The sequence below is a fragment of the Macroventuria anomochaeta genome, assembly GCF_010093625.1.
Source record: "Macroventuria anomochaeta strain CBS 525.71 unplaced genomic scaffold BU25scaffold_3, whole genome shotgun sequence".
NCBI lineage: Eukaryota > Fungi > Ascomycota > Dothideomycetes > Pleosporales > Didymellaceae > Macroventuria > Macroventuria anomochaeta.
In genome coordinates, this window is record NW_022985364.1 from 793,163 (window position 1) to 819,030 (window position 25,868).

The 25,868-nt window shown below is 55.0% G+C and overlaps 8 protein-coding genes across 8 annotated transcripts in view; 4 read left to right on the top strand and 4 right to left on the bottom strand.

The window, feature by feature from the left end:
* The first annotated feature begins 3 nt into the window (after window positions 1-3).
* On the top strand, window positions 4-3,134 carry BU25DRAFT_475411 (chloride channel-like protein 3). Its single transcript, XM_033710932.1, has 3 exons — window positions 4-536; window positions 591-1,448; window positions 1,503-3,134. The coding sequence occupies exons 1-3, from the start codon at window positions 330-332 to the stop codon at window positions 2,895-2,897; spliced, it is 2,460 nt and encodes an 819-aa protein (XP_033566353.1). The 5' UTR covers window positions 4-329; the 3' UTR covers window positions 2,898-3,134.
* Window positions 3,135-3,370: 236 nt separating this feature from the next.
* BU25DRAFT_436941 (DEAD-domain-containing protein) lies at window positions 3,371-7,555 on the bottom strand (the record flags this gene model as incomplete). Its single annotated transcript, XM_033708977.1, has 4 exons — window positions 3,371-6,033; window positions 6,070-6,525; window positions 6,660-6,927; window positions 7,208-7,555. 4 exons carry the CDS (start codon window positions 7,553-7,555, stop codon window positions 3,371-3,373), a joined length of 3,735 nt encoding a protein of 1,244 aa, XP_033566354.1.
* Window positions 7,556-11,215: 3,660 nt separating this feature from the next.
* BU25DRAFT_428083 (DNA replication complex GINS protein psf1) lies at window positions 11,216-12,149 on the bottom strand (the record flags this gene model as incomplete). Its single annotated transcript, XM_033708483.1, has 3 exons — window positions 11,216-11,309; window positions 11,381-11,898; window positions 12,123-12,149. 3 exons carry the CDS (start codon window positions 12,147-12,149, stop codon window positions 11,216-11,218), a joined length of 639 nt encoding a protein of 212 aa, XP_033566355.1.
* Window positions 12,150-12,593: 444 nt separating this feature from the next.
* Window positions 12,594-14,606, bottom strand: BU25DRAFT_142663 (uncharacterized protein). The gene is made up of 3 exons (XM_033700589.1): window positions 14,116-14,606; window positions 14,012-14,065; window positions 12,594-13,962 (listed from the first exon to the last, which is right to left on the bottom strand). Exons 1-3 carry the CDS (start codon window positions 14,341-14,343, stop codon window positions 12,697-12,699), a joined length of 1,548 nt encoding a protein of 515 aa, XP_033566356.1. The 5' UTR covers window positions 14,344-14,606; the 3' UTR covers window positions 12,594-12,696.
* Window positions 14,607-20,761: 6,155 nt separating this feature from the next.
* On the bottom strand, window positions 20,762-21,763 carry BU25DRAFT_428085 (uncharacterized protein; the record flags this gene model as incomplete). The annotated part of the gene is made up of 3 exons (XM_033708484.1): window positions 20,762-21,015; window positions 21,259-21,614; window positions 21,669-21,763. The coding sequence occupies 3 exons, from the start codon at window positions 21,761-21,763 to the stop codon at window positions 20,762-20,764; spliced, it is 705 nt and encodes a 234-aa protein (XP_033566357.1).
* Window positions 21,764-22,318: 555 nt separating this feature from the next.
* On the top strand, window positions 22,319-22,738 carry BU25DRAFT_417912 (uncharacterized protein; the record flags this gene model as incomplete). The annotated part of the gene is made up of 1 exon (XM_033707836.1): window positions 22,319-22,738. One exon carries the CDS (start codon window positions 22,319-22,321, stop codon window positions 22,736-22,738), a length of 420 nt encoding a protein of 139 aa, XP_033566358.1.
* Window positions 22,739-22,753: 15 nt separating this feature from the next.
* BU25DRAFT_454532 (uncharacterized protein) lies at window positions 22,754-23,209 on the top strand (the record flags this gene model as incomplete). Its single annotated transcript, XM_033709876.1, has 1 exon — window positions 22,754-23,209. One exon carries the CDS (start codon window positions 22,754-22,756, stop codon window positions 23,207-23,209), a length of 456 nt encoding a protein of 151 aa, XP_033566359.1.
* Window positions 23,210-25,331: 2,122 nt separating this feature from the next.
* The window catches only part of BU25DRAFT_417913 (uncharacterized protein), a gene marked incomplete at both ends in the record, with an annotated part of 939 nt that continues 402 nt past the window's right edge, over window positions 25,332-25,868 (top strand). The window contains one exon of the mRNA XM_033707837.1: window positions 25,332-25,817. Within this exon, the coding sequence (XP_033566360.1) occupies window positions 25,332-25,817 (486 nt within the window). The remainder of the gene's footprint in view (window positions 25,818-25,868) is intronic.

A 25,868-nucleotide genomic window follows, 5' to 3' on the forward strand; every position in this document is an offset into this window, starting at 1 on the left:
GCACCTTGGACGGCGCACCTCTGTTCATGCTATTTTGGCTAGCGTTGCGTACGCGATCTGCGCCTATCACATCGGATACTCGACGCCTCCCCACGCTTCCTTATCTCTCCAAATCAAAACCTCAGCATTCTGGACCATTACCATGAGCTTCCCCAGGTCAAATCCTAGCAGAGTCTTGCTCCGCGGTTGATAAGCGAAACCTAGAGAGATACGGCAGCGTTACTGTGCATACGTGTGGCTTTCTATCCTCGAGACCATATCTACTGAACAGGTCGCAGCCATGTTCGGGGCATCCTTCACGCTACCTGACCGCAGCATAGCCTTGAACCATGCCTTCGGATCTAGAGGCTGGGAACGAACGAACTCCACTTTTGCACAACCCTCGATTATCTCAACGACAGCATGAGCAACATCTAGAGACAGCCTCTGCAATATCCTCGACTCTGTCTAAAGAGGAACAGCAACTGGTCGACAGCACAGTCGGCGAGCGCCTGCCGTACAACGACTACACCACAATTGACTGGCTCCATGATCTTGTATGGTTCTTGCCGGTCAGATTGTCTCGAATAGCCGCGTGCTGACTCAAACAGGTCCAAGATTCATATCGCTTCCGCCACATCAACTCCCTCCCTGGACTGCGCTACAAGTTTCTCTCGCTTTTTGATGCGTACTCAGGATGGATCGCTGTGGTCATCATTGGCGCTCTAACGGCTGGTGTTGCTTTTCTGGTCGACATCGCTGTAGCTACGGTCGCGGATTGGAAGATGGGTTACTGCAGCACCAACGCCTGGAAGAGTCGGGAGAACTGTTGTCGGCAAAGCACATTAGTTACTTCAACGTCAAGAATCCGTCTGCTTACCGGAAGTGGTAGCGCTGAGTCCGATTGCGATGAGTGGCACGCCTGGTCGGACAACTACGCCAGGAGCTTTGCAATCTACGTTGCACTGGCGCTCGTCTTTGGCACCATCAGCTCGAGCGCAACGTTACTGACAAGGAGTCAGCTACCCTCCGCAGAAGATTCCAGTGAGCGACCTTGCTCTCCACCGATAGCGAAGCCAGACGGTTCTCACGTCCCGACCAGTGTACGAATTCCTGCACCCTCACCGAACTCAGGAGGCGGAAAGGTCATGTACATGGCCGCTGGTAGCGGGATACCCGAGATCAAGACCATCCTGAGCGGCTTCTCTATTCCATCGTTCCTGTCGCTTCGGGTCCTTATCGTCAAAGCCTTTGGTGCGGTCTTCGCTGTGAGCACGGGAATGTGTCTTGGAAAAGAAGGACCGTTCGTACACATATCAACGTGTCTTTCTTATCTGGTGGGTATGCGCTTCCCAAAATACAAAGACAACGGGAGGAAGATGCGCGAGCTGCTGAGTGCAGGGTGTTCTAGCGGCTTGAGTGTAGCCTTTGGCGCCCCGATTGGAGGCGTCTTGTTCAGCTATGAAGAGGTATTGTACTCTCCAGAGTGCCTTTTTTTTTCATCCATCACTGATGATCTTTAGATCAGCACCTACTTCCCGCGTAAAGTCTTGTGGCGGGCGTTTCTCTGCAGTCTGACTGCGGCCATTGTTCTCAAACAACTCAACCCAACCGGCACAGGCAAGCTTGTCCTCTTCGAGACCAAGTACGGCACCGAGTACGAGTCGGTGCACTACCTCGTCTTCACACTGCTCGGTGTCGCGGGCGGCGTCTTCGGCGGTCTCTTCTGCAAGCTCAACTTCATCTGGAGCCGGTACTTCCGGCGCATACCCCTGATCAAGGAGAATCCGGTCTTCGAAGTCGGCATCGTCGTGCTAGCAACCGCTCTTCTCCAGTTTCCCAACCCACTTACCCGCGAGCCGGGCGATATCATCATCAAAACCGTCCTCGTCGACTGCAAAGACTCCGCATCCGCCCACTCCTTCATCTGCATCCACGAATCGCACACAGCCACAACTAACTGGGCCTACGTAGGCTGGCTACTCCACGGCACCCTCACCAAACTCGTCCTCACAATCATCACATTCGGCTGCAAAGTCCCCTCGGGCGTCATCATCCCCGCTCTCGACGCCGGCGCACTGTTTGGCCGCCTGGTAGGCTATCTGTTACCGTACACGCCCAACGACGTCTCACCGGGTATCTTCGCGCTCGTCGGCGCAGCAGCCTTCTTGGCGGGTGTGAGTCGCATGACGATCAGCCTCGCGGTCATCATGTTCGAGCTCACGGGCCAGCTGGAGTACGTAGTGCCGAGCATGTTGGCCATTCTCGTGGCGAAATGGGTCGCGGACGCCATCAGTGCGGAAGGCGTGTACGATCTTGCGCAGACGGTGCTGGGACATCCGTTCCTAGACCCTGACGTGGCGCTGCAGAGAGTGCGTAAGAAGGGGATGAGGGTCGGCGTGTTGGTTCCGCCGAGGAAGACGATGGAGGATGTCACTGTCCACGTCCCGGCCGAAAACACAGTGTCCCGCTCGCTCTTGCGGCAGAAGTTGGACCGGCTACAGAAGCGCGGACTCATCGACGCCGGCCTCGTCCTCGTACAAACCCACTCCCCCTCCACTGTCCCCGTCCTACAGGGCTACATCTCCCAGTCCGAACTCACTTTCGGCCTCGAGAACCTCGCGCCCTCCATACCATCGTCTCACTCTCAGCAAGACTTCAATGTCCGCCTGCTCGGCCACGCCGTAGACGAAGTACCGCCAGATAGTGTCGAGGTCGATCTGAGTCCGTTCGTGGACCGCACGCCGTTAACGATTTGCAGCGAGGCGCCGCTGGAGTATGCGGTGGAGATGTTTGCAAAGCTCGGGTTGCGGTACTTGTGTGTTACTGAGGAGGGGACGGGAGCGCTGGTCGGGGTGGTGATCAAGAAACGGTTGGTTGGCTTTGTTGAGGGGCTAAAGGAGGGAGTAGGTGGATAAGAAGCTCATCCTGGAGAGCTATCTGGAGAGCTATCGACAGTACAAACAACGAGCATGGAGACAGACGGGAACATCGAGTTACCCTAACATGTACATGATGCGATTCATTGCTATGAACATACATGACTATCAAGTACTTACCCCATCCTGCAATACCATGACCGGGAACAACAAGTTGGACGTTCTGCCGTATGTCTGAATGGGCCGCTGTATGTTCGCCGAGCTGTCAATGAGGAGCACCGAGGACCTGGGACTGGGCGGTGGTGATCAGAGGTATTGCTGACGGGGTATAGGGTAGTACTTACGATTTCCACATCTGCCGCGGTAGCTTGTTGCAAACCCTTGAGCCCTTCGGTTCAACTTCTCCACCATCCACCCTTCATACCAAGAGACCAGAACTATACCTATGCAACGTGTCCAATGTAGAGACAGATAGAGAGCCAGATAGAGAGCGCGCAACGGACCTACAGGCCTCAGACAACGTTGTACCGCCCCGTCGGTCCCCTCACAGCAGACGCATCCTCGGCCGCAATCGTGCCCTCGCGCAGCAGTCGCGTGAGTTCCATCATGGCCTGCGTAACGACATTCTCCGTATCGCCCTCGACCAGGATATACAGCTTGGGCAAATCCAGCTCTCCCGGCTCCTTGCCGGGGCCGTAAAACGTGCCCTTGGTCGTAATACTGACACCCGTGTTCTCCAGGATCTTGGCGACGTTGGTGCGGTTCGTGACCGCCCAGCGCGCCTTTTGCGGGAAATCGTTGATCTCGATGGTGCTGTGGTACAAGCCGGCGTCCGGGCCCTTGTTGTCGATGGGCTGGCCGGCGTGGATCATGCCCTTCTTGCTCAGACGGCCGTCGACCTTGTTTGCAGCCGCGAGCGCGCGTTCCTTTGCGCTCATGGGCTTGCCGGAGCTGGACGCGTCCGGGCGTTCGGTTTTCTGGACCACGATCTTGGAGTTCAGGAGTTTCATCCAGACGGGCTGGTCTTCTTCGGCCTTGGCGGCGGACGCGTCGGAAGCCTTGACGATGCCCGGGCCGGCGACTTCGGGCTTCTTGAGCGCGGGGAGTTCGGATTCTTCGTCAGAGTCTTCCTCGCCTTCGACCTTGTGGGCGCGTTTCTCGCGCTTCTTTTCGAGCGCGCGGGCGGCGTCGAGGCGGTCGAGGCCTTTGCCGCCGAAGCCGCCGAAGAATTTCTCTGTGCCCGCTTTGGCTTTTTCGAGGAAGGTGTCTGCCATTTTCTGGACTTCTTCGGGGACAGCGGTGTCGCTCTCCTTGAGGGCCTTTACGATGTGGACAGCGAAGCGCTCTTGGCCTGGGTTCTCGAGCAGAGTGATGGCCGTGCCCTTGTTGCCTGCGCGACCTGTGCGGCCGCAGCGGTGGACGTAGTCTTCCAAGTGTGTTGGGCAGTCAAAGTTGAAGACCATAGCCAAGCCTGGTACGTCGAGACCACGAGCAGCGACAGAGGTGGCGATGAGAACGGAGAGGACACCCTGCTTGAAGTCGTTGATGGCTTCGTTGCGATCTTGTTGATCCTTGGCGCCATGAATCGTGTTGACTGAGGAGTATTTAGCCTTGATCAGCTTCGAAAGGAGATCCTCGGCCGTCTCTTGCTTTTCAGTGAAGATGAGCACTTGCGCGTTCTCGTCCTCGGCGAACAGCTGTCCAAGATGCAGAAGCAGCTTCATAATCTTCTTTTCATACGAGGGTTGCACGAGCGAGATGATTTGCATAATCTCAGGCGCGACCTTACTGCGACCACCGATGATGACTTCGGCGGGCTTGTTGAGCGCCTTTCGCGCCAAGGCAGCCATGTTCTTCGGGAACGTAGCAGAGAAGAGGATGGTTTGGCGATCAGGGCGAACGTTTGCAAGGATCTTCATAACCTGCGGCTCGAAGCCCATATCGAACATACGGTCAGCCTCATCAAGGATAACGTACGTTATACGCCTAAAGCTAAGGACTCGACCTGAGTTGCTCTGCAGCAGATCAATGAGACGTCCAGGAGTAGCACAGAGGACGTGAATGCCACCGCGCTTGATCATAGCAATCTGATCGGAGATGGGCTCTCCGCCATACGCACACTCAATCTTGATGCCGGAGGCCTTGAGGAACGGCTTCAGCTCGTTCTTGATTTGCAGGGACAGCTCTCGTGTGGGCGCTAGGATCAACCCAATAGGACCGTCAGAGGGCTTCAGTGGGCGCTGATCTAAGATGTGACGGATCATCGGGATGCCGAAACCAAGCGTCTTGCCGGAACCTGTCTTGGCGACACCGATAAGATCACGACCTGATTCAGCGATGGGAATGGCTTGTGCTTGGATGGAAGTCGGCCTGTCGTAGCGCACCTTCTGGAAGACGTCCATGGTGGCCTGGAGCAGACCCATCTGCGCCCACTTGGTGACGGGACGAGGCACGTCGTCGGGCTTCACCTTGATGCCGTCCATTTCGTGTCTGAGATCGGCGACTTCTTCTGGCGTCATGGCAGAGACTTCGGAGGGCTCAGTGTAGAAGTTTTTACGGAATGGCTCGTACTCAACTTTGTCGTGGTCGATGACGGGCGCTTCCTTCTTCTTCTTCTTGTGTGCGCTCATGGCGAGCAGATCTTGGGCTTCGACCGACGTTTGCTCGGGCTCGAGGTCGTCGTTGAACATGGCTGTGCCCTGGGGAGCTGACCGACTTGGCGCAGGCTCGGCCAGGTCAGCCATGAAGGCATCGAGAGGATCGATCTCGTCTTCTTCAGCGCCTGCAGTTTCGTCAACCTCCATCTTGTCAACGGTCTCCTCGGCCGCCGGCGCTTCTTCCATGGTGGAGTCCTCGTTGGCAGCAATCTCGGCGCGGCGCTTCTCAAGCTGAGCCTGTAGCTGGGCGTTGTTCTCCTCGTCGTCACTGCCCATATCGTCCAAGGCAGTTCCGTCTTCTTCTTCGTCGGCGTCCGGGAGCGCGTCAGCATGGTCAATGGGTGCAAAGGCTGGGAGCGCTTGGAACTTTCGCTTGCCGGTGTCGGAGTCGTCTTCGAGGAAGGCCTTCTTCGTTGTCTCTGTCTCGTCTAGCGCGTTCTTGGTCTTCAGCCCGAAGGCGCCAATGTTACCGTTCGTCTTGCCTTGCTGGGCAACGGCAGGTTCTGCGCTGGTTAACACTGGATGGGAGAGAGAGCCATGGAGCAAAGACTCACTGGTAGTGACGGGCCTGCCGGCGGGCTTGGCTGCGAGCGGTCGTGCAGCTGCCGACTCGTCGAGCTTGAAAGTGGACTTCTCGGGTTGCTTCTGCTTGAGTTTCTCAGTAGCGCTCTTCACGGGTGCTTTGGCCTTGGCAGGTTCTTCTGTGCTCTCGCTCGCCAGCGGTGCTGCAGTTGTTGCCGCTGTTGCCGTTGTTGGCGTTGCTGCCGTTGCTGCCGTTGTTGGCGCTGCAGCAGTGGCAGTGGGCGTCGAGGGTGCAGTGATGGCGGGTGAGGCCACAGCGCTGGGCGGGTCGCCCCCCTTCTCCTTTGCCAGACGCTCCGCGTTGCGCTTCTTCCACTCTGCCAGCTTGGCTGCGCGCGCCGCCTGCTTGTCTTCCTGCTGCTTCTCTGGCTCCTTCTTCTCGTCACGGGAGACGGAGCTCAGCCTGTCGGCGCGTCGGCCCTCTGGTGCTGGGGTGGCCGTCGACGACCCGGGCCGGCGTGATGTGGAGCGCCGCCGTCGGTCGTCGCGGTCTCTGTCTCCGCGGGTGCGGCTGCGGCTCCTGTCATCGCGCCGGTATCGATCGTCGCGGCGGTCTCGTGACCTGTCCCGGCGGCCTGCTGGCGAGCGTGAGCGGCGGCGGTCCCTTCGGTCGTGGCGGCGGTCGCGCCCTCCTCTGTCCCGGTCCCGGTCGCCGTAGCGGTCGTCGCGCCTGCTGCTGCCGGCGTAGCGGTCGCTGTAGCGGTCCCGTGACCGGTCGCGTCGCGCTGGCGACCTCGATCTGTCGCGGCGGGGCGGAGAGTAGCGACCGCGGTCGTACCTTGATGAATCAGCGTGGCGCGTCGCCATGGCGGCTCGAGGCACAGTACTGTCTATTATGCGGAGTGGTGTGTGTGTGTGTGTGTGTGTGTGTGTGCGTGTGTGTGTGTGTGTCCCGCAGTGTGTGCTCCGGCGTGCGGTCGGGCGAGTGGACTGTGGCGTCGGCGTGCGGAGGTGACGGCGGGGATGCAGTTCGAGGTTTTGTTGCAGGTCGGGGACAGACAGCCGCCAGCTACCAGCCGCGCTAGTCCTCCGCCCCTGCTAGCGCTGGGACCCGCCAGAACTTTTGGCGCGCAAAAAAGTTCTGGGAAGCGCAGTGAGCTCGTGGAGCACGACACAACCACGCTTGCCGCCAAAATGCCTGCCAATCCGCGCAAGAGAAAAGCGGTGGCCAAGGAGGCGCCGCCGCCGCCCGAGAGCGAGTCCGAGAACGAACTGGGCGACGGGCTTCTCGACGGCATTCTGTCGCATTCCGAAGACGAGGAAGACGGCAGCGGAGAGGAAGACGAGGAGGACGAGGAGGACGAGGAGGACGACACCGACGCCAGCAGCATCATCGAGGGTCTGTCCGACGAGGACGAAGAGGACGACGACGGCGACGAGGACGACATCCGCGAGCAAATGCGCAACCTCAACACTTCGGACGCACCGCTCAGGCGAAAGGGCGGGCAGCAGACGCATGAGATGGTCCTGGACGCGGCTGCCGGTCCCGAGCTGGACGCAGACGACGAGCACCTCAAGCCCAACTACACAGTCCACACGGACGCCAACGGCAACACGCGCTACATGTACAAGGAGATCGACCCCGTCTACGAATCCGACGACTCCGACGCCGAGCAGACCAACACGATCGGCAACATCGACCTCTCCTACTACGACGAGTACCCGCACATTGGCTACGACATCAACGGCAAGAGGATCATGCGCCCCGCAAAGGGTGAGGCGTTGGACGCTCTGCTCGACAGCATCGACATTCCCAAGGGCTGGACTGGTCTGACCGACCCCACAACGGGCAAGCCGCTGAACCTGAGCGACGAGGAGCTGAGCGTGCTGAAGAAGCTCACACGGAACGAGGTCATCGAGGACGGTTACGACCCCTACCCCGACATGATCGCGTACTTCTCGGGCGTCAACCAGGAGATCATGCCGCTGAGCGCGGCACCGGAGCCAAAGCGTCGCTTCATCCCCTCCAAGCACGAGGCAAAGCGCGTCATGAAGCTCGTCAAGGCGATCAGGGAGGGCCGCATTGCGCCACACAAGCCACCCGAGGAGGAGGAAGACGAGGACCAGTTCTCCTTCGACGTCTGGGCAGACGAGAAGCCCCGCGACGCCAGCTCAATGCACATCGCCGCGCCCAAGCTGCCGCCGCCCGGCTACGAAGCATCCTACCACCCACCGCCCGAGTACCTCCCCGACAAGGCCGAGCAGGACGCTTGGCTGGATCAGGACGAAGAAGACAGGGAGAGGGAATTCCTGCCCAAGAACTACGAAGCCCTGCGCAAGGTCCCCGGCTACGAGACCTTCGTCAAAGAGCGCTTCGAGCGCAGCTTGGATCTCTACCTCGCGCCCCGCATACGCAGAAACAGGCTGAACATCGACCCCGAATCGCTGCTCCCCAAGCTGCCCGACCCCGAAGACCTCAAGCCCTTCCCCACAACCTGCGCCGCCATCTTCCGCGGGCAGGAGGGCCGCGTGCGCTCCGTCTCCGTCGATCCACTCGGCATCTTCGTCGCGTCCGGCGGCGACGACGGCTACGTGCGCATCTGGGAGATCCTGACCGGGCGACAGGTGTGGAACGCGCGCCTCTCGTCCGAAGAAGCCGTCGACGCCGTATCCTGGCGGCCCGTGAAGGAAGCCTCGATCCTCGCGGCCGCAGCAGGCGAGCACGTCTACCTGATCATCCCCTTCCAGATCCTGTCTCCGGACGTCGAGCAGCACTCGCGCGACATCCTCGACGCGGGCTGGGGCTACGCATCGTCCAAATCAACCGCCGCCACCGCCACCGCCGCCGCCACCGCCACCGCCGCCGCCGTCGCCGTCGGCGAGGCACCCAAGACACCGCCCGGCATCTGGGCGCGGCCGGAGAAGAAAATGGAAAACAAGGGAGTGTTGATCCAAATCGAAGTGCGCTCTGCCATAAAAACCCTCTCCTGGCACCGCCGCGGCGACTACTTCACCACCGTCTCTCCCCGCGGGCAATCCAGCTCCGTCGCCATCCACACCGTCTCCAAGCACCTCACCCAACTGCCCTTCCGGCGCCTCAAAGGCATCGCGCAAACCGCGCAGTTCCACCCCAGCAAAGCCATATTCTTCGTCGCAACGCGCAACACCATCCGGTCCTACGATCTCGCCAAACAAGAACTCGTCAAGATCCTGCAACCAGGCGCCAAATGGATATCCAGCATCGACGTGCACCCCGGCGGCGACAACCTGCTCGTTGGAACCTACGACAAGCGCTTGTTGTGGCACGATCTGGATCTGTCCACCAAGCCCTACAAAACGCTACGCTTCCATCAAGCCGCTATTCGCGCTGTCGCCTACCACAAGGGCGGCTACCCGCTCTTCGCCGACGCGAGTGACGACGGCAGTCTGCAGATTTTCCACGGCAAGGTCGTCGGCGACCTGATGGAGAACGCGACGATTGTGCCGCTGAAGGTGTTGCGCGGCCACAAGGTGAAGCAGAGGCTGGGTGTTATGGGGGTGGAGTGGCACCCGCGGGAGCCGTGGTGCGTGAGTGCTGGTGCTGACGGCACGATTCGGTTATGGAATTAGATGGGTGTGGGTTAGGGGGTGATATACCAAAAGCATCATGGGCATTGGTGGCGTTTTGGGAGTCGTAGAAAATGCACGATTTTTGAACTTGTGAATTGTGGTCTGGAGCAAATGGTGCCCGAGGTTTGCCATGTATGATGTACGTGTCTTTAGTGGCTGACCCAGAGTCGACTGTGCTGATGCTTGGAATCAGGGCCGTGTTGCTTAGACTGAGCCTCTTGTTACTTTGTGCACTTTGACACCGTCTCTACCCAGAACCCAAGACCTGCTCAACACCCCATGCCCAACACGTCTGACCGCGATCGTCCAGGCCCGGACTTCTGGTGGTCCATCGATTGTACAATCACTTTGGAGCTTTCAAGAGGGGGTGAGGGTCCGAGCCGGCAAGCATGATATTGGAGATGAAATTCATGGCTGAGATCTTCTCTGCTTGGATTGGCTCTAACTCCCGATGATATACTGCCTGCCCTGACATGACAAGTGCGCTTATTATGTTGACTGAATGTGTGATCTGCTCTGACTCGGTGTTCGGTACCTAGAAAGGTGGACTGAGGACCACCCGGTCCCATGCTCTTGGTCCTCATATCGATCCATTGATGGTCTACTGTACTATTCCGAGATCAGTGAAGTGTCCCAGTTGGCACATATCGAATCGAAATTCAGATGTACGGTTAACATCTCTCCTGCTTCAGCTGGCCCCCGGGCGCTTGTTGTGGTGGTCTAGTGGCTACTGGGAACTGACTCGTTACTTCGATACCAGGTAGGATAGATCGCAAGGAGTGCCAAACCCCAGCGATCGGACCGAAATGATGGCACTTACCGGCTGTTCGTAGGGTTTCCGACATTCGATATCCCTAGGGCCTTGAAGTGAGGTGTACACCAACACACCGCTGTAGCTCTGACTGACTTTCGAACCCAGGCGTCATCTTGGACGGGAATGTATTCGAATCTGTGCTTCTCGTTGCTGGCAGCAAGCCTCGAGCGTAATATGCAGGTGGATGACTTTCCCAATCGTCACCACGATAGCCAATAGATTGTCCACCAACACATTGCTGCAGTTTGGGACCAAGTCTCCAAATCCGTGTGTATCGTCTTGTCGAGGGTATGCGCGTGGTCCTCTCGTCCAAAGTACCGGGACCGTGCGTTCATTGATATACTCCGGAGGGTAGCAGTGTCGCCCTTCAACGCTGGGGAACCTGCGTTCGTCCTCTAGTAGGCTACGTTCCCGCTTGTCATGGTTGAGATCGGCATGGCTGAAACGAAAGCATGCACCTAGCCATCGCGCCCCATGCAGGCCGACAGGGGAGATCCCTTAGTGTTGGGTCGGGCTTCGAGAAGGGTTTGAGAATACGGGGCCCAGAAGGGTTTGAGAATACGGGGCCCTGAAGGATTTGTGGAGGACCTCGTGGGGACCCGCTAATCCTTGCCTTAGGCGGAGATTATATCGAAATGCCCGAAATAGTGCGTTGTGGCCTGATGTTCGTTGATATGACGTAAGGTGTTGTGAATGAGAATGTGAGCGTGCAGATTTGAGATTGCCTGTTACATCCTTACCGCTGTGCGTGCAATTCAGCTCAATCGCTGGAGATAGCCCTGCTGGATCAGTCTCTCAACGTCGCCGTGACGCACGTAGAATTGACTGTTCTTCGTCAAAGTGATGGATCTGCCATTGGATCAGCTTGTTGTTTCAACACGATTCTGCATCCACTAGTGTCCACAGTGGGATAAACTTACCCATACTCCGTCTGGATTTCACCAGCATCCTTCAGCACTCGCACGTCGATGAATAGATCTTTCGGTGGCTCCAGGCTCCCGGTCAGATCAATGTCTGTCCATTGACCCTTGTACGCAGCCAGCAGGTCACTGTACTGTCGCACATATTCCTCTTCTTCCGGCGACAGACTGCTTTCTGCGCCAGCCGCACCACCCTCTCCAGCGCTATTGCCGTTGGCTTTCTGAGCCTGCTGTTCGAGTACGTCCACTCCATTCCAGCAGTACTCTTCCAGCTTGTCACTGCGTACTTTATGATACGCCAACAGGCATCGTTTGTTACGCCGCATACACAGATGGTTGACGAGTAAAGCGCATGCTGTCTCCGGGGAAGAGGCTGGGTTGAAGGAACCTGAGTATGGTGCGAGGAGCGAGGCTACGTCTTTATCCAGATCTCTGACCTCTCGTATGACGGATCTAATGAGTTCTGATTGGTAGGGTGGCAGGTGTGGAAGTGCGAGTGTGCGTTTGGCGTTTTGAACCTGTGTAGATGCATCAGTGAAGTGAACAACACGACCCTTCGAGATGACAGGCCATGCTGAAGCTGCATTTGATATTGTGTACAGCTCATGTGAACAGTCCCTTTTTGTGATAGTTCATGTGACCGAAAGAGGTCCAGGAGGGTGTACAAATCATTGTACAGTGCGTGATCCGGTGGAGTGTGGATCGAGATGGGATGAAGTCAGAGTTCACAGGGTACACTCACCAGCTTATTGGCCGTTTCGCCGTACATCGTGAATGAATTGAGAGCTCTGGGAGCAGTTCAATCTCGTGAATGAAGGTGTGAGGTGTGGAGTGCAAGACGTCAGAGTGTTTGTTGTCGTGACCCCGCCAGAATCTCGAGCGGCAATCGCGTCCGCGACGCGAAGATGTAGGTGGGGCAGGTCCCTGCACTCGAGTCTTTCAGTCGCAACTGCTCCATCACTCCATCACTCCGACACCCAACAGCCGCCCACGTCATTCATCTCATCAGTCCAGACCGATCACCTTACTATTGGGCTTGCTCCAGACGGTCGACGAGATTCACCTAAAGTCACACGAGAAGACGTTGTCAAAGTAAAGACATCTATTTGATCGAAATCTCTCTACGAAGACACGAATATCTATGGAAGCTATTCTACAAAGCAACAAATGACGCCGTAAATGCATATAAAATTGTTAGGTTTTGGTCCACCAACGCCGTGCTGAACCGAGAACCAACAATGGGTATCCGTCATGCAAGCCACAATCATGCGTATGCGATCATATCTATCTGAGAACATCATCTCTCATCCGGTCAATTAATGCTCTCCCACCCACTTATCGAACTCGGACTCCTGGTCAAGCGAAGACATGGTTGGATCGGACTGCCACGAGGAGTTGTAGCTATCGTGAGCGTGTTCAATCTCCAGCAGCCTGTTGATCTCCTTCTGGTCGTAGTTCTCATCGATCACGTTCGAGTAGCCATTGCGATAGTTTTGCTGGAGAACAGCAGGCTCTACCTCAGAGCGGTGGCTACCGTCGTACGCCAGCAGCAATGGGTCAACCTGGGCTTCGTCAAACGGCGTTGCGACTTGAGGCTGTAGCTGGTTCATCAGATCGCTCGCATCACCACCAGGCAGACCTAGCAGCTGATTCGACGAGAACTGCAGAGCTGGTTCTGGTGCCGCAGCTGGCATACCGACTCTACGCATGCGGAGGTCTTCGCTGTAGTGTGCACCCATGTGCACGTTGTGGTACACAGCAGTCTGGTAGTACTGGTTGTACATGTCGTGGTGTATCGGCATGGGCATCGGTCGTCCTTCGTTTGTCATTTCCCAGGAAGATCTCATCATACCGTTGGCGTTGGGCCCGAACGACCGCCCGATGTACTCTGGGGGTCCAAGGTTGGGTGGGTAGCTGATTGATCGCTGGAACCGCTTTGCTTGCCTGGATCGTCTGCCTTCAGGAGCCCATTCAGCATCCTCGAGATCACTTGGCTCCTCGTCCGACCACTCGTCTTTGCGCTTTCGTGGAGGTGCGGCCGCCTTGCTGGGGGAGAACTTGTATGTTGGATGCGCGTTCTGATGGTTGATCCGTTCGATCTTTGCATACTCATTGAAACGGTCGCGAACCTCTGGTGGCTCCAAAGGCCAGCTCTCTCCTGCGACCGACGACACGACTTGATGATTGTTCTGCAAGCACCACGCTTTGGCTCGCTCTGCGTACGCTGATCGGTACAGCATGAATGAGTTCATCGGCCGGGTGATGTATCCATTTCTCTTCTCAGCTTCTTTGCGCCTGACATCTGCTGATCGGTTGACCCACGCCTCCATGTCCTTAACAGGAATGTGGTGCTGGTTCTCCGTCAATATGCTCAAGGGCGCGGTCAGCTTGGGCGTCTTTGCTTTCTCGCCTTTGGCTGCCTTTGCCTTCCTGGCTTTCGGTGTTGGCTTCGGTTGAGGGCTGTCATGCCTCCGAGGGGGACTTGCAGTTGCCTTCGACCGTACACTGCGAGAGGATCGTGCCGCGTAGTCGTCATCGTTTGTCGACCTCGGTGTCGGCGGCGAGAAGACACCTTGGCTGCCCTACTATACGTTAGCTGTTGAATACGGCATACTGTAAGGCTCAACGTACCGGACGACCATTAACTTGGCTATTGTCGTAGTACTCCGGAGCACCATAACCGTCCTTGGATCTGGTCAGCATCTTTGCCTGTACTAAGGTAAAACTGTACCTACATAATGGATCCCTAAACCGACTCCTTCTCCGGCGTGGCTGCCGACATGTGACGTACACGAAGGGATCCCTTCGTGACCGACCACCCCGGGAACGCCATAGCTCGCCTCATCGTAGGGGTACCCGCGATCTGCGTTGTATTGCGCAACCCGGTGAAGACCCGATTGGAAATCTCCCACAAGTGTTGGTGGAGTGGGAGGGTGTCGCTGGGCAAGAGTATCTCCCCTCATGGCTGGAGTCTCAGTGCACGACTGAGCCAAGACTGGGCGTGACGGCGGAAATCACAAGATCTTGAAGATCAAAGAATTACGATATGCGGACTTAGAGCCAAATTGACGGCGACGGCAATGAGCCGCACAAGAGGAAGCAAGTCTGCAATAACAGTGCCGATTTGAGTCCAGCTTGGTGCCTGCGAGACTTGCTGAGACGGATGCTGACCAAGACAATGCAAGTCGAGAGGCTGTTGTGCGTTGTCCAAAAGATGCACAGCTTGGATGAAAGTGTATCAGATATGTCCTGGGATTGTGTTAGTTTTGGCACGGGCTGTGTTGATATGTTCGGTTTGCTCGCGCAACCGTGCATCAGACATGTCGGGGAGCGCACCTCTTACGGATATCTGCTTTTCACCGGCCAGAACTTCTGAGCGCACACACAGTTCGTTTGGTTCGTTTTGCGATACTGAATTGCAGGCAGACAAGTGGATTGTCTAAGGTTTGGTGTTTTGATTCGGTCCTTTGTCGTGGAGAGTAGCTTGGGGACGCGTGAAGGCAACTCGACTATGAGCAATTCTCTATCCAGTGTTCAGGTACCAAAGGGTATTTGTAGCAACTACTAAGCTTCGAGGTCAACTGCTCACAGTATAGAGGAGTCTATCCAGTCGTCTGAGAACGGACAAAGGACTGCCGGATTGGTGTTGGCGTCGCGAGCTTGCCACGTTGGGAACCTTGCGCTGCTTTTGAGTGGAAACATCACCGGCGATCGAGTGTTCATAAGGATATGACACTCGGACCAGAGACCCACTCGTTTCAAAGTCGAAAATACCTGTTGCTGGTGGCTTGCAGTCGAAAACGGCTGCCAGCCCTTCGACAGCAGAAGCCATGGCTTGCGACTAAACCCACTTTGGCCGCCCTTCCTCTGTCGCCTTCTGTCCGGCTAGTCTGGACAGGGTTGGCCAGCAGTGGCTTGCAGCAGTCATGTGCATCTGTCGCCCACGTAGTAAGCCAGATGTTCTTCGGTACCCTCAGCCGTTACTGCGGTTCCTTGGGGTAGGGATCTGCGCCGCCAGATTCACGACCACATTCCTCGCCAGTAGCATCCGTGAGGCTGGCATTACACCCTTGCTCAGAACCACCAATAACAAATCCTCTCCGCGGCCACTCCTCGATCAGAAGTAAATTTGGGTAGTATTTGTTCGCGATGACCCAATTGAACTAAACCAGCAACGGGCGGTTGCAGTCCTGCATGTCGGTTCCCTGAGATCTGCACGAATTTCGCAAGGCTGACCATGATCAACCCATACAACACATCACCACACATCAGGATTCTAATTAGAAATCCCGGTCGTCAGTGGCAAGCCGTGCAGCCGGTGGAAAGCGTTTGCATTCTGCAATTTTGCTTCCATCAACACAGTATAACTGATACCGCAAAGGCCATCACTACTACCGAGAGACTGGATGCGATACAGCTAAGTGGCGATTCTTGAGTCAGTTTGATTTGAGGGACAAACTCGTTAATCTTCTCCGGCCAGAGCTCTAGGTCTGGTCAGTGTTCGTAGCTTGGGATAATCAGGCCTTCGGCAAGCCCGTCACGGTAGACTAGAAACTGGCGACGTCTTGCTACAGGCCGCGGACCCGACAGGCGTCAGAGCAGATATTTTACACGACGCATGCGGCGAAGTTCGGTTGCTGCCGGCCGATCATTCCAACTTGCGTGCTGGTATCTGTTCTTACTGTGGAATATACGTCATTACCGCTTGGGCATGACAACCAAACACAGACCCACCCTGTGTGACCGAGTTTAACCCAACATCAAAGAGGATGAATGATTGGGTCGAACAAGCGAGCATTATGTGAACATGCTTTCCCCTGTATTGTTTATTTTGAGTCTTTGAATCAGGGGGCTTGTAGCGTTTGGCGTGGAAAGTACGTTGGCCGGACGCCTCAACCCGGGGGGCAAACGCCTTACATGCGGCTCTTCGTCTGGTACCTCAGGATCTCATTTCAACCGGAAGGCTTCGGTTAAAAGTAGCTTGCATGGAGCAAGCATGTGAGGGCTCTTGCCAGAGTGGCCCAAGTGGCCTATAGGCGTATAGCGGCTCAACATCGACAACGCGATTCTGTTTGTGCAATTGATGGCATCGCGCTGTTGCTCTCTGCAGTCACAGAGCCATTCCCTATACCGCTGATTCTGGCAGATCCTCTGTAGTTTGCCCTTGGCCTGGTAACACAGATTTCGATGCCAATAACTGAATATCATGATACCTCTCAGGAGTAAACTCGCCAGCACTCTACAGAGGCTCCCTATCTCCAACTTGGCACGACCGGTGTCAGAGTCGTCCGCGCCTCTGGCAGTTGCTTATCGTCGCCGTGGTCAGCAAGGTAGGCGACTTGGTCTTGTCGAGAAGCTTGCCTTTCCCGCCCCACGAGCATTACGCGCATGAGCTTGGATGCTAGCTCTGAACTTTCGCGGGGGAGAAGGGAAAGGTTAGACGACATACCCCACATCGGCGACTCTCTCAACCATGGAACAGCGACCTGGCTCGGATATGCCGTGTGTCGATGTCACAGGATCAACACCAGCGTCACCATCGTCATTGACGCTGACTATTACGAACACTTACGATTCACCACTGATAGGAACATCATTTCAATTGAATATGCACAGTTGCGACTTCTACTGCATCAGCTGCAGCGACATCTGAACAACCTCGTCGCCACCTCTGCGTTATGGTACGCTACTCGGTGGGCGCACAGTAGCACAACGGTCAACTTCGGACCGTGCGACACTCCTGTTGGTAGGGGATGAAGTTTGCCATAGATCGTGGGGTCAGTGGGCTCGATAGCTCATGCACGCATGGTCTGATGTTCATGAGTAACTTTGGTACCTGCGGATCTGATGACAGTGCCAAGTTCGGCTACGCGACAAGCTGGTTGACACAACGATATCAAAGCTGATCTCATGAAAAGTACACGCGGCAGCGTAGCTGGGGCTTATGACTGCTAGAAAGGTATTTAGAAAAGACAATGGTCGAACCACAGGTGACTTGCTTTCGCGATACTTGACTAACTCGGCAAAGCGTACCCGCGCTACTGATCGGCTGCTGCCACCTTCCATCATGATGTATTTGGTGATACAACACATGAAGACTAACTTCTCGCAGAGTGTAGTTTTGTGGTAAGCTGTGCTATAGGAGCACATAAGCCGGTGTAGACGACAAGAGCTCAGTGAAGTCCTTGAACCGATCGCTCGGTCGCGCTTTAAGATCGAGGCGTGCCTTCCTCCTGCGCTTTCCCTCCGATCAGCTAGTAGCCAATGGGGTCGACTCCATAAAACAGTAGCACAAACTCAATCAATCGTTCCACAGCTTCTCGATATCCTCAGGGTAAAACCCAAGTTCATGCGAGTCATCCCTTCATACAACCCACTAACCCCTCCTGGCATCGCCTCAAGCCCACACTGAGAGCCTCAACCCCATACCCCAGAGCTTCTCAACCCACTGAGAAACTCTACGCATGGTGGCTTGTCGTTCTATTCACTTCATTGTCCTCCCACATGGCACATGCTGGCCCTTCCTGCCCGTTGAAAGTGAGGTTCCTGCGTAAAGCAGCATCGTGACTTCTAGTCCACAACCAGCTAGTCGCATAGCACGACCCACGCTGTAGGGTCACACAGCGTTGCCCCAATTGAGCAGTCCACGACGTGGCTGCAAACATCTCAATCTTGTATGCCTTTGATACTCAATCGGCCCTTTTGCTTGTGGCGCATATACATAACTCTGTGTCCCGCGACCGGCAATGTAGGCCTTGAAACATCTATTCTGAACGCAAACGTATGTGTCTTAGGCGGATATCGAGCGCTGAGAACCGCAAGGAGCGTGTGAAAGGGAAAAGGTGGACAAAGAATTCCGGGCTTTGAGATGGGGATGAGCATGTAAAGGGAGGACAATGGGCACAGAGAGGTGGTCTGTGCGCAGAGGGGCTTTGTTGGGGGTGTTGGCGTGTCGATGAGGGAAGGTTTTTGTCTTGCGGGAGAGGTGTTGGATGCGGCTGGGTAGCAGATGGTGCGACATGGAAACAATGGGCGCGGGGATTGGGGATGGGTGTGGACAGCGACTAGTGCAGATGCTCCGAGCGCAAGGCTGCAAACGCACAATCTGTAGGCCCTGAGACACCCAAACCGCCGGTACAATCTTCGACTGCAGTCGAGCCATCATGGAATAAGATGGGATGCAAGCAGACCGTCTTGATTCCTTACTAGCGCAGTCCCTACCCGGTACCACGTCCACAGATCAGAAGATGCACGCAGCCAACGATTCTAGACGCCGGAACAGACTCGAATGCTGGTGCACCGCAAGTACCTACGGTTCTCAATCGCGACAACGACGACGACATGACGAAACCTGCAACTGTGAGCGCATCGAGTAGTCACGCGGATCACAGAAACGCACAAACACATGATCGCAGCGTTGAAGGAGCGAAAGTGAGCCTGAGCAAATCTCAAAAGAAGATGAGGAACAAGCAGGCAAACATTCCTCAAGGCGACGGGCGAAAAGTCGACGACAGCACGGAAGAAGTGCTCGACACTTACACTTCACCCAGGCGTTCACCGCGCTCGCTCTGAGTCAAGTTTCGCCAATCCGACAAAAGCATCTCTCGGGTGGCAGACTGACAAAGCACAAGTTTCACCATCTTCAACCCCGCATTGGAGACCTGCCGGGTCTCCGGCGGTGTCAATGCCGGGTAGCGCACATCAGAATACTAGTGTTGTGTCGCTTAATCGTGTGAACAGTCAGATCGAGAGATCGAAGCGAACTGATAGCTGTCGTAGCCCTCGTTATGGATCAACGAGGAGATCTTCGCTGGCCTCTGAGCACGAGTTGCTGCAGGATGAGACACGTCTGAGAGTGGAGAACACGTAGACTGTGGGCCTAATACAATCGGTCACGGTACAGGTACTACCAAGCTGCCATCTGAGCTTGGTGGAACTCCTTCAAAGATCCACTTTGAAGACAGTATTCTGAAGAGTCTGATGAACCAGAACATACCGATCTATTAGAGGAAGATCTTCACCTGCAAAATGGGCTTCAACGAGCAGACGAAGACCATTACCACCTACACGTAGAGGTGCAAGGATTGAGAGCCGACGTAGATCACTTTTGTAGTGCATGGTTGAAAGCTTGCGCAGCTGCAGCAGTGACTTCCGAAGACGTGGCACACTTTCATTTCCTTGCGACTGATTCTGATGTAAACATAGACAGCAGAGCTGCTGCACATCAGAAGCTTGTAGCCAACGAGCTTTGTCGCTGGATCATTGACTCGCGGAAAACGATCGAGAGCCTGCAGCTCGAGTCCAAACAGAAAGACGAAGCGAGGGCGACATATCGAGGAGAATCAGCAGCAAAGCACAACACCTTGTTAGATGGCGCGGGCTCCCACCATGGTTCTCCCAACTGGTGAGGTTTTTACGAGAAGGAACAACAGCGGTTCGAGTCGCTCAAGGAGCAGAACAAGTGGTTGAGACCTGAGGCTGAGCGCATGTATCAGCCAGATCTGGAGCATAAACACAAAGAATGCCAGGCGAGTCTCATCGAAGTTCGAGACCGAAACGCAATTCTGGTAGAGAAGCAAAAAGCTGAAGAAGAGGCTTCCTCCTGGTAGGATGAGGTCAAGAAGCACAAGGAAGAGCTCGCCCTTCGGTCAACACATTTCGACGAGCAAACCCAGATTCAGAATGAGGAGATTTTAGGTGCTGTGAAGGAGTACCGCGGCAAAGTCGAAGACAGTAAATACTGGGACAAAGATGGACTGATCATGAAGAACGAACGACTCGAGCGTGAGCAGGCTGTGCTGACCGAAGAGCTGGAGTACGTCAAGTGCAGCAACGCCAGCAAGGATGATGCAATCGAGCAACTCGTCAGAAGGCATCAACAAGATCAAAAAAGAAATCGAAGAAGTTCGCAAAGGTTGACAATCGTGTACCTCGGAGGTCCATGAGCAGGCCATCGAGAGAAGATGTTGAGGAGCTGCGGGAAAGGGTGCGAAAGCAAAGGGAGGAGGAAGCTGCGGAGGAGGCGATGAAGGATGAAGGAGAAGGTGCGCCGGCCGAGAGTATAAGGCCTAGATCTGCCAGCGAAGTCAAACCCGCAAGATTTCAATAAGCAGCGTTGGTTCTTGCGGTGGAATGGAGATGAATATTCGGACAAATTGACGGAGGCGGAGAAAGAGCTATCAAAGCAGTTGTGAAATGTAGGAGCTGTTCAAAGACGTCAATGCCGAACCGTCTGTCATAAAAAAAATGAGTTAGTGTGATTCAAATGTTACTTATATGCTGGAATTCATCTGTTCTTGGATTGAGAGCTGTGACGGGCTCCAAAGTGACAGTGACGTCATCCAATCGCCCTCAAATTTGGACTCTGAAGGAACCACATCTTCATTCGAACACCACATACGGCTTCGCGTACGCCAACTCCACGACCCTTGCACCAGTCTCATTCTCCACTGTTCTTGTTGCTGCTGTCGTATCTACCCTGAACGGCGCGACCAGAGCCTCGTCGTGCAGGCACCAAATTACCTTCTTAGGCCCGCCCAGCCATTTCAGTTGCAATGCCGCAAAATGCGCCGCTGAGCCGTTGAAGGGCCTGCCGTTCAAGTTGGCTCGACCTGCAATTCCAAGGACGACTACATCTGGCTTAGGCTCCAGCGTTCATGCCTTCGTATGCTCCAAGATGGCTGTTGAACTGGATCGCCTTGTCGCCGACCAGGACATTGTACATGAGCTGGCCGCCAACGCAATTGCCCATCACGTTCTTCTTCCGTCACCCATGAAATCGATGAGCACTTAGGTCTTCTCATCAATATGATCCGGAGAAAATATCGCTTTCAATCGCATCAGCCCGTACTTCATGCCCCTGGTGATGTCGGCCGTACACGCAAATGGACTAGCTGATCCGTGGTACTCCTTCCCGGTATCAAAGATGTCCGGGAGATCTGCATGGGAGCTTCCAGGCATGAAGCAATGTAATGATGGCCAGACATGGACCGCAAGAGCTGTAGGATCCGGATGTGGGAGAGCTGGGGCACCAGGTGCTCCAGGGGCAAGCGCACAGTCGCCTTTCAACGCCGTGTCTCGAGTAGCTCGAGTGAACAGAGGAAGTTTCCCCCCTCCAGACACAGGCTGAAGTTGCGTCTCCGGTACACCAGCCTGGCGAAAGAGATTGATAGCCTTGCAGTTCGCGATCACTTTTGCTCCCGTTCTGCGCGCAAGGTGACCGGCGCCGGTAAGACTATACGCACATGGTCAGAATGCCTCTTAGCTCTCTCACGGCGTGTCAACATACTGTTCGAAATGCGCATGCGAGATGAAGATATAGTCTGCTCCGTTGACATCTTCTAATTCTCGGTGCCACTGCATCAAAGCCGGCTTGTCAGCCATGTGTCGTGGAAGATGGTGACTCCATTCGCACGAAGACGAAAGGTAGCGGTTCCTGATAGCCGTCAGAACCGCCTATTCCAATCGCAAACTGGGACTACATGCCGAAGAACTCCAATGTTGCATCAGACATAATGAACAGAGTCAATGAAAGGACAATAAACGTGAGTCTAAGCGTTCACAATAAGCGGTACGTGCAACTCTTTTACATTTGATGCTAAACAATAATAGCTGCATGTTGTACGTATCGAACATACCGATGTATTCGACTGAGTTCGTTGCACTAGCCCGCTACCCGAATCGACAATGATTCGGCCGAGCCCCAATTCCGAAGATTATCTCGAAAAAGAGCAACACCACAACGCATCGAAGTAAATGATACACCAGGACAGACATGATCTTTGCCGAAATTGTTTCATTCTTCCTGCTCGGCAGCCGTGGACACTGGATCCGCCTCACAATAAGTGTAAGAGCGACGTGTCTTGAAAGGATCATTCGTACATCAACCGCGACAATAAGTCCTCGTGCTCTTGCCGTGCCCGAACAAGAGCCCTAGACATGAGGTCCCCGCGATTCAAGATCGAGTATCGCCAGTCAAGGACTCGTCCGACGAATCACCCGACCCACGTACATAAGCTTCAACGTCCAGCTTCTTCTCAGGATCAAACTCCCCTACACAATTCACAAACCGCCCCTCTCGCGAATCCAATGGCGCCTCTCAACATTATCATAGTAGGCGGTAGCCTCTCCGGCGCTCTTCTTGTGAACGGGCTCCTGTCCAACAACACCTCTTTCACTGTCTACGAACGCGACGCGGCAGACCCCAAACGAGAAGGCTACCAAATTCAACTCGGCGACTCCGCTATCACTGGCTTCAAAGCATGTCTTCCTAAAGACTGTATGGACCTTATCACAAGGAAATTCGGCCAATCAAGCGGCTCAACAGCCACTGCTCCAGCCATCTACAACACTCGATAGGAGGAAGCAATCAACATGGCAGTGATGCCAACGTATGCGAAGAGCGCCGCGATCAACCGAGTGGCGCTGAGAGATTTGCTCATGGAACCGGTCAAGAAGGCTGGAAGGATAAAGTACGAGAAGGCGTTCGAGCGATACAGCGTCATCCAAGATGACCACAGCCATGAGAAGGTGCGAGTCCACTTCAAAGATGGGACAAGCGATGTCTGCGATATTCTCATCGGGGCCGACGGCAGAGGCTCGAAGACCAACGCCCAGCTCGGCGCAAGAAACCTTGTAACTATGAACACGCACTTCAGCTTCGTCTCGAAAGGCAATTTACAGCCCGACCGACTCAAGCAGCTTCCACAACGACTGCTGCAGGGCCTTGTTGTCGTTTTCAAAGGGCAATTTAAGCTTGTCCTACGCACTGTACCTACTTCGCAGCGACGGTCCCGACGTCAACGACCCCAGCCGAGAAGGGAAACGTGATAGCGGAGTTGAGTACGACGAGCGGCCTGCGAGCTTCTACTCGGGCATACACATTCCTAAGACAGAGATACCGTATTCTTCGCAAAGGATATCCCAGACACACATCAGTTTGTGCTCGACAAGACACGAGTGAGGCTAGGCAAAAGAGCTGCAGGATCCGATACGCAGTGGCAGTAATGACGCAAATGTGAGTGTCTAGGCCCTCCAGTTTCGCGCCTCTAAGCCGCGCAAGAAGGGCTGGCGAGCGAAACTGAAGACAGGAGTCGGCTATGCGCAGAGCGACGGAGTGGGCAGCTCACAAGTCTGGCTCTTGGGCGACGCAGTGCATGCAACGCAACTGAATCGATATATGCCTTGTCATCTTCATTTTCATCCACGTCACCTTCATATTTGGCTTCACGCCGTCTCCTAACAGCTCACTACAATGGCCAAGACGGCAATCAATCCTTGCACGACACGGCTGATATTCTCCCTGAGATCCTTGCCCTCAACGATATCGCACGGTCACTGGATGACAAGACCGCTCTCACCGAAGCACAGATCGAGCAAGCTTGTCGGCGATATGAGGAAGCCATGACTGACCGTGCGTTTCTATGGGTTCGCAAAAGCGGCGGAACAACATTCCACATCTGGACTTTGATGGTATGTTGGGTACAGTCGCAAAGCTTGTGAGCTGGCCGATACTGCCGGTGGTGAGAGTGGTTTATCACGCATGTGGGTTCGGAGTGTGGATGAGACGCCACGGACTTGCTTTGGTCTGTGTTGCGTGTTTCCAGAAACAGGATCGACGAATAGATGCGCTCTTCCATGAAATCACCATCTGCTTCCTCTCCATGCACCTCAAATCCTTAGTCCCTGTTTCCGTCATCCCATATCCAGAACGAGCTTCCACGCCCTTCCATGGCCCTCCTGCATATGCACTCCACTAAGATCACGCCGCTGTCACCGTGGTAAAGCTGAGCCACCGCCATATGCGTGCATTGCGTATTCTGCCGTCCTTCACTCCATGTGCCTCAACATGTTGTGCTCCAGCCCCTGTTGAGAAATCTGCAGACTCAGACGAGTCGTGACAGCGTCTGTGCTGCGAAGCTCAAGCAGCAAGCACAAAGGCTTGGTATTGTCCACTTAGGTGGAGGCAGTGAACTGGACATCTGACAACATCCACAAGGTCTAGCGCAGTAGATGAGCTAGATGAACACGAAGTAGCCAGCGAGGGTTTCTATCTCCGAAGACATTCTCTACCGTGATCACTCAAATCGAGGCAGTGTACCGCGACGTGCCTGGCGAACTGGGATTAGGCCCGAACTTGTGATGCTTGCATGCCTTCAAGCACCTCAACCGAGAATATGAATATCCCTCGGCTGAGCTTGTACGAACATAAACATGGGGATTTGGGCCGACTGATCACTGACAGGGAATCAGCCAAAAGCTTGATTCCGTCCCGGCACTTACCATCCTTCGTGGCAGATGAAGGAACACATCTGCAACTTTCGGCTATACTTGTTTGACAACTGTCAAAAAAGATCTAGATCTCGCGTAGATCTGTACCGAGAACCACCAATCCTGTCCCAAAACGGATGATCCTCGTCAGTTGTGGGGAATGGATACGTCACGTGATGCATACGTGGACGGCTTACTCACCTTGCGCAAAAATGTTTCATGTCAAAAAGTCTTACTTTAGCGTTGTACGGACGCAACAAAAAGGTAACTAATGCTATGGGGGTATCCTAATTAGGTAAGAGCGCGACTGCGCCTACTTCCTATCCTAAATCGTCGCAAGAAGTAGGTACGTGCAAAGGCCGCAACCACATTGATGCAAGCCACAACGCCATTCACTCCACTAAGGCATGGCCGAGATGGGTTGCGTCGTCAGTTGATGCGTGGAGAAGACTTCGTAAGCTCTTTTTGAGTGGTGCTGGAACGGAACAGCAATGTTGTCAACAATTCGTCAGGACTCTAGGACTAGCAGGCGACGGTGAAGCAGGTATATAAGACAAGCAGCACCTCAGGCAAATACTCATCATCCAGCATCAATCATCTCTTCTTCTCTTGTCTCTTCTATCTTCTTCACCACACTCACTTAAGAACCACTTTCGTTCAAAACTTCTTACCAACCATCAACATGTACTTCTCTACTGCCGTCATCGCTGCCTTCGCGGCCACCTATGTCTCTGCCTCTCCTCTCATGGTCCGCGGTAACACCTGCGGTGCCGCTCCCGCTAGCAGCAAAACCAGCAACCAGCCCATCTCGCAGCCATCCGGCATCCAGACCTCAGCTGCCTGCCAGACCCAGTGCAAGGCTAACAGCTCCTGCACGTCCTTCTGCTTTGGCCTGGTCGACAACACCATCCAGTGCAAGCTCTACTCTTGCGCCGCCTCTGCTGTCCCCAAGCAATCCAGCGCCAACCTCGTAGTCTACGACAAGGCTTGCTCCGCTGTTCCCAGCGTTGTTCCTACCTCCAGCAACCCTACTGGCAAGAAGGTTGACAACAGCCAAACCCAGAGCAACTCCGATTCTGGCTCTAAGACCTCTGAGCAGAAGGCTCAGGAGTCCAAGAAGGCCGCCGCCTCCAAGACCTCTGAGCAAAAGGCCCAGGAGTCCAAGAAGGTCGACGCCTCCAAGACCTCTGAGCAGAAGGCCCAGGAGTCCAAGAAGGCC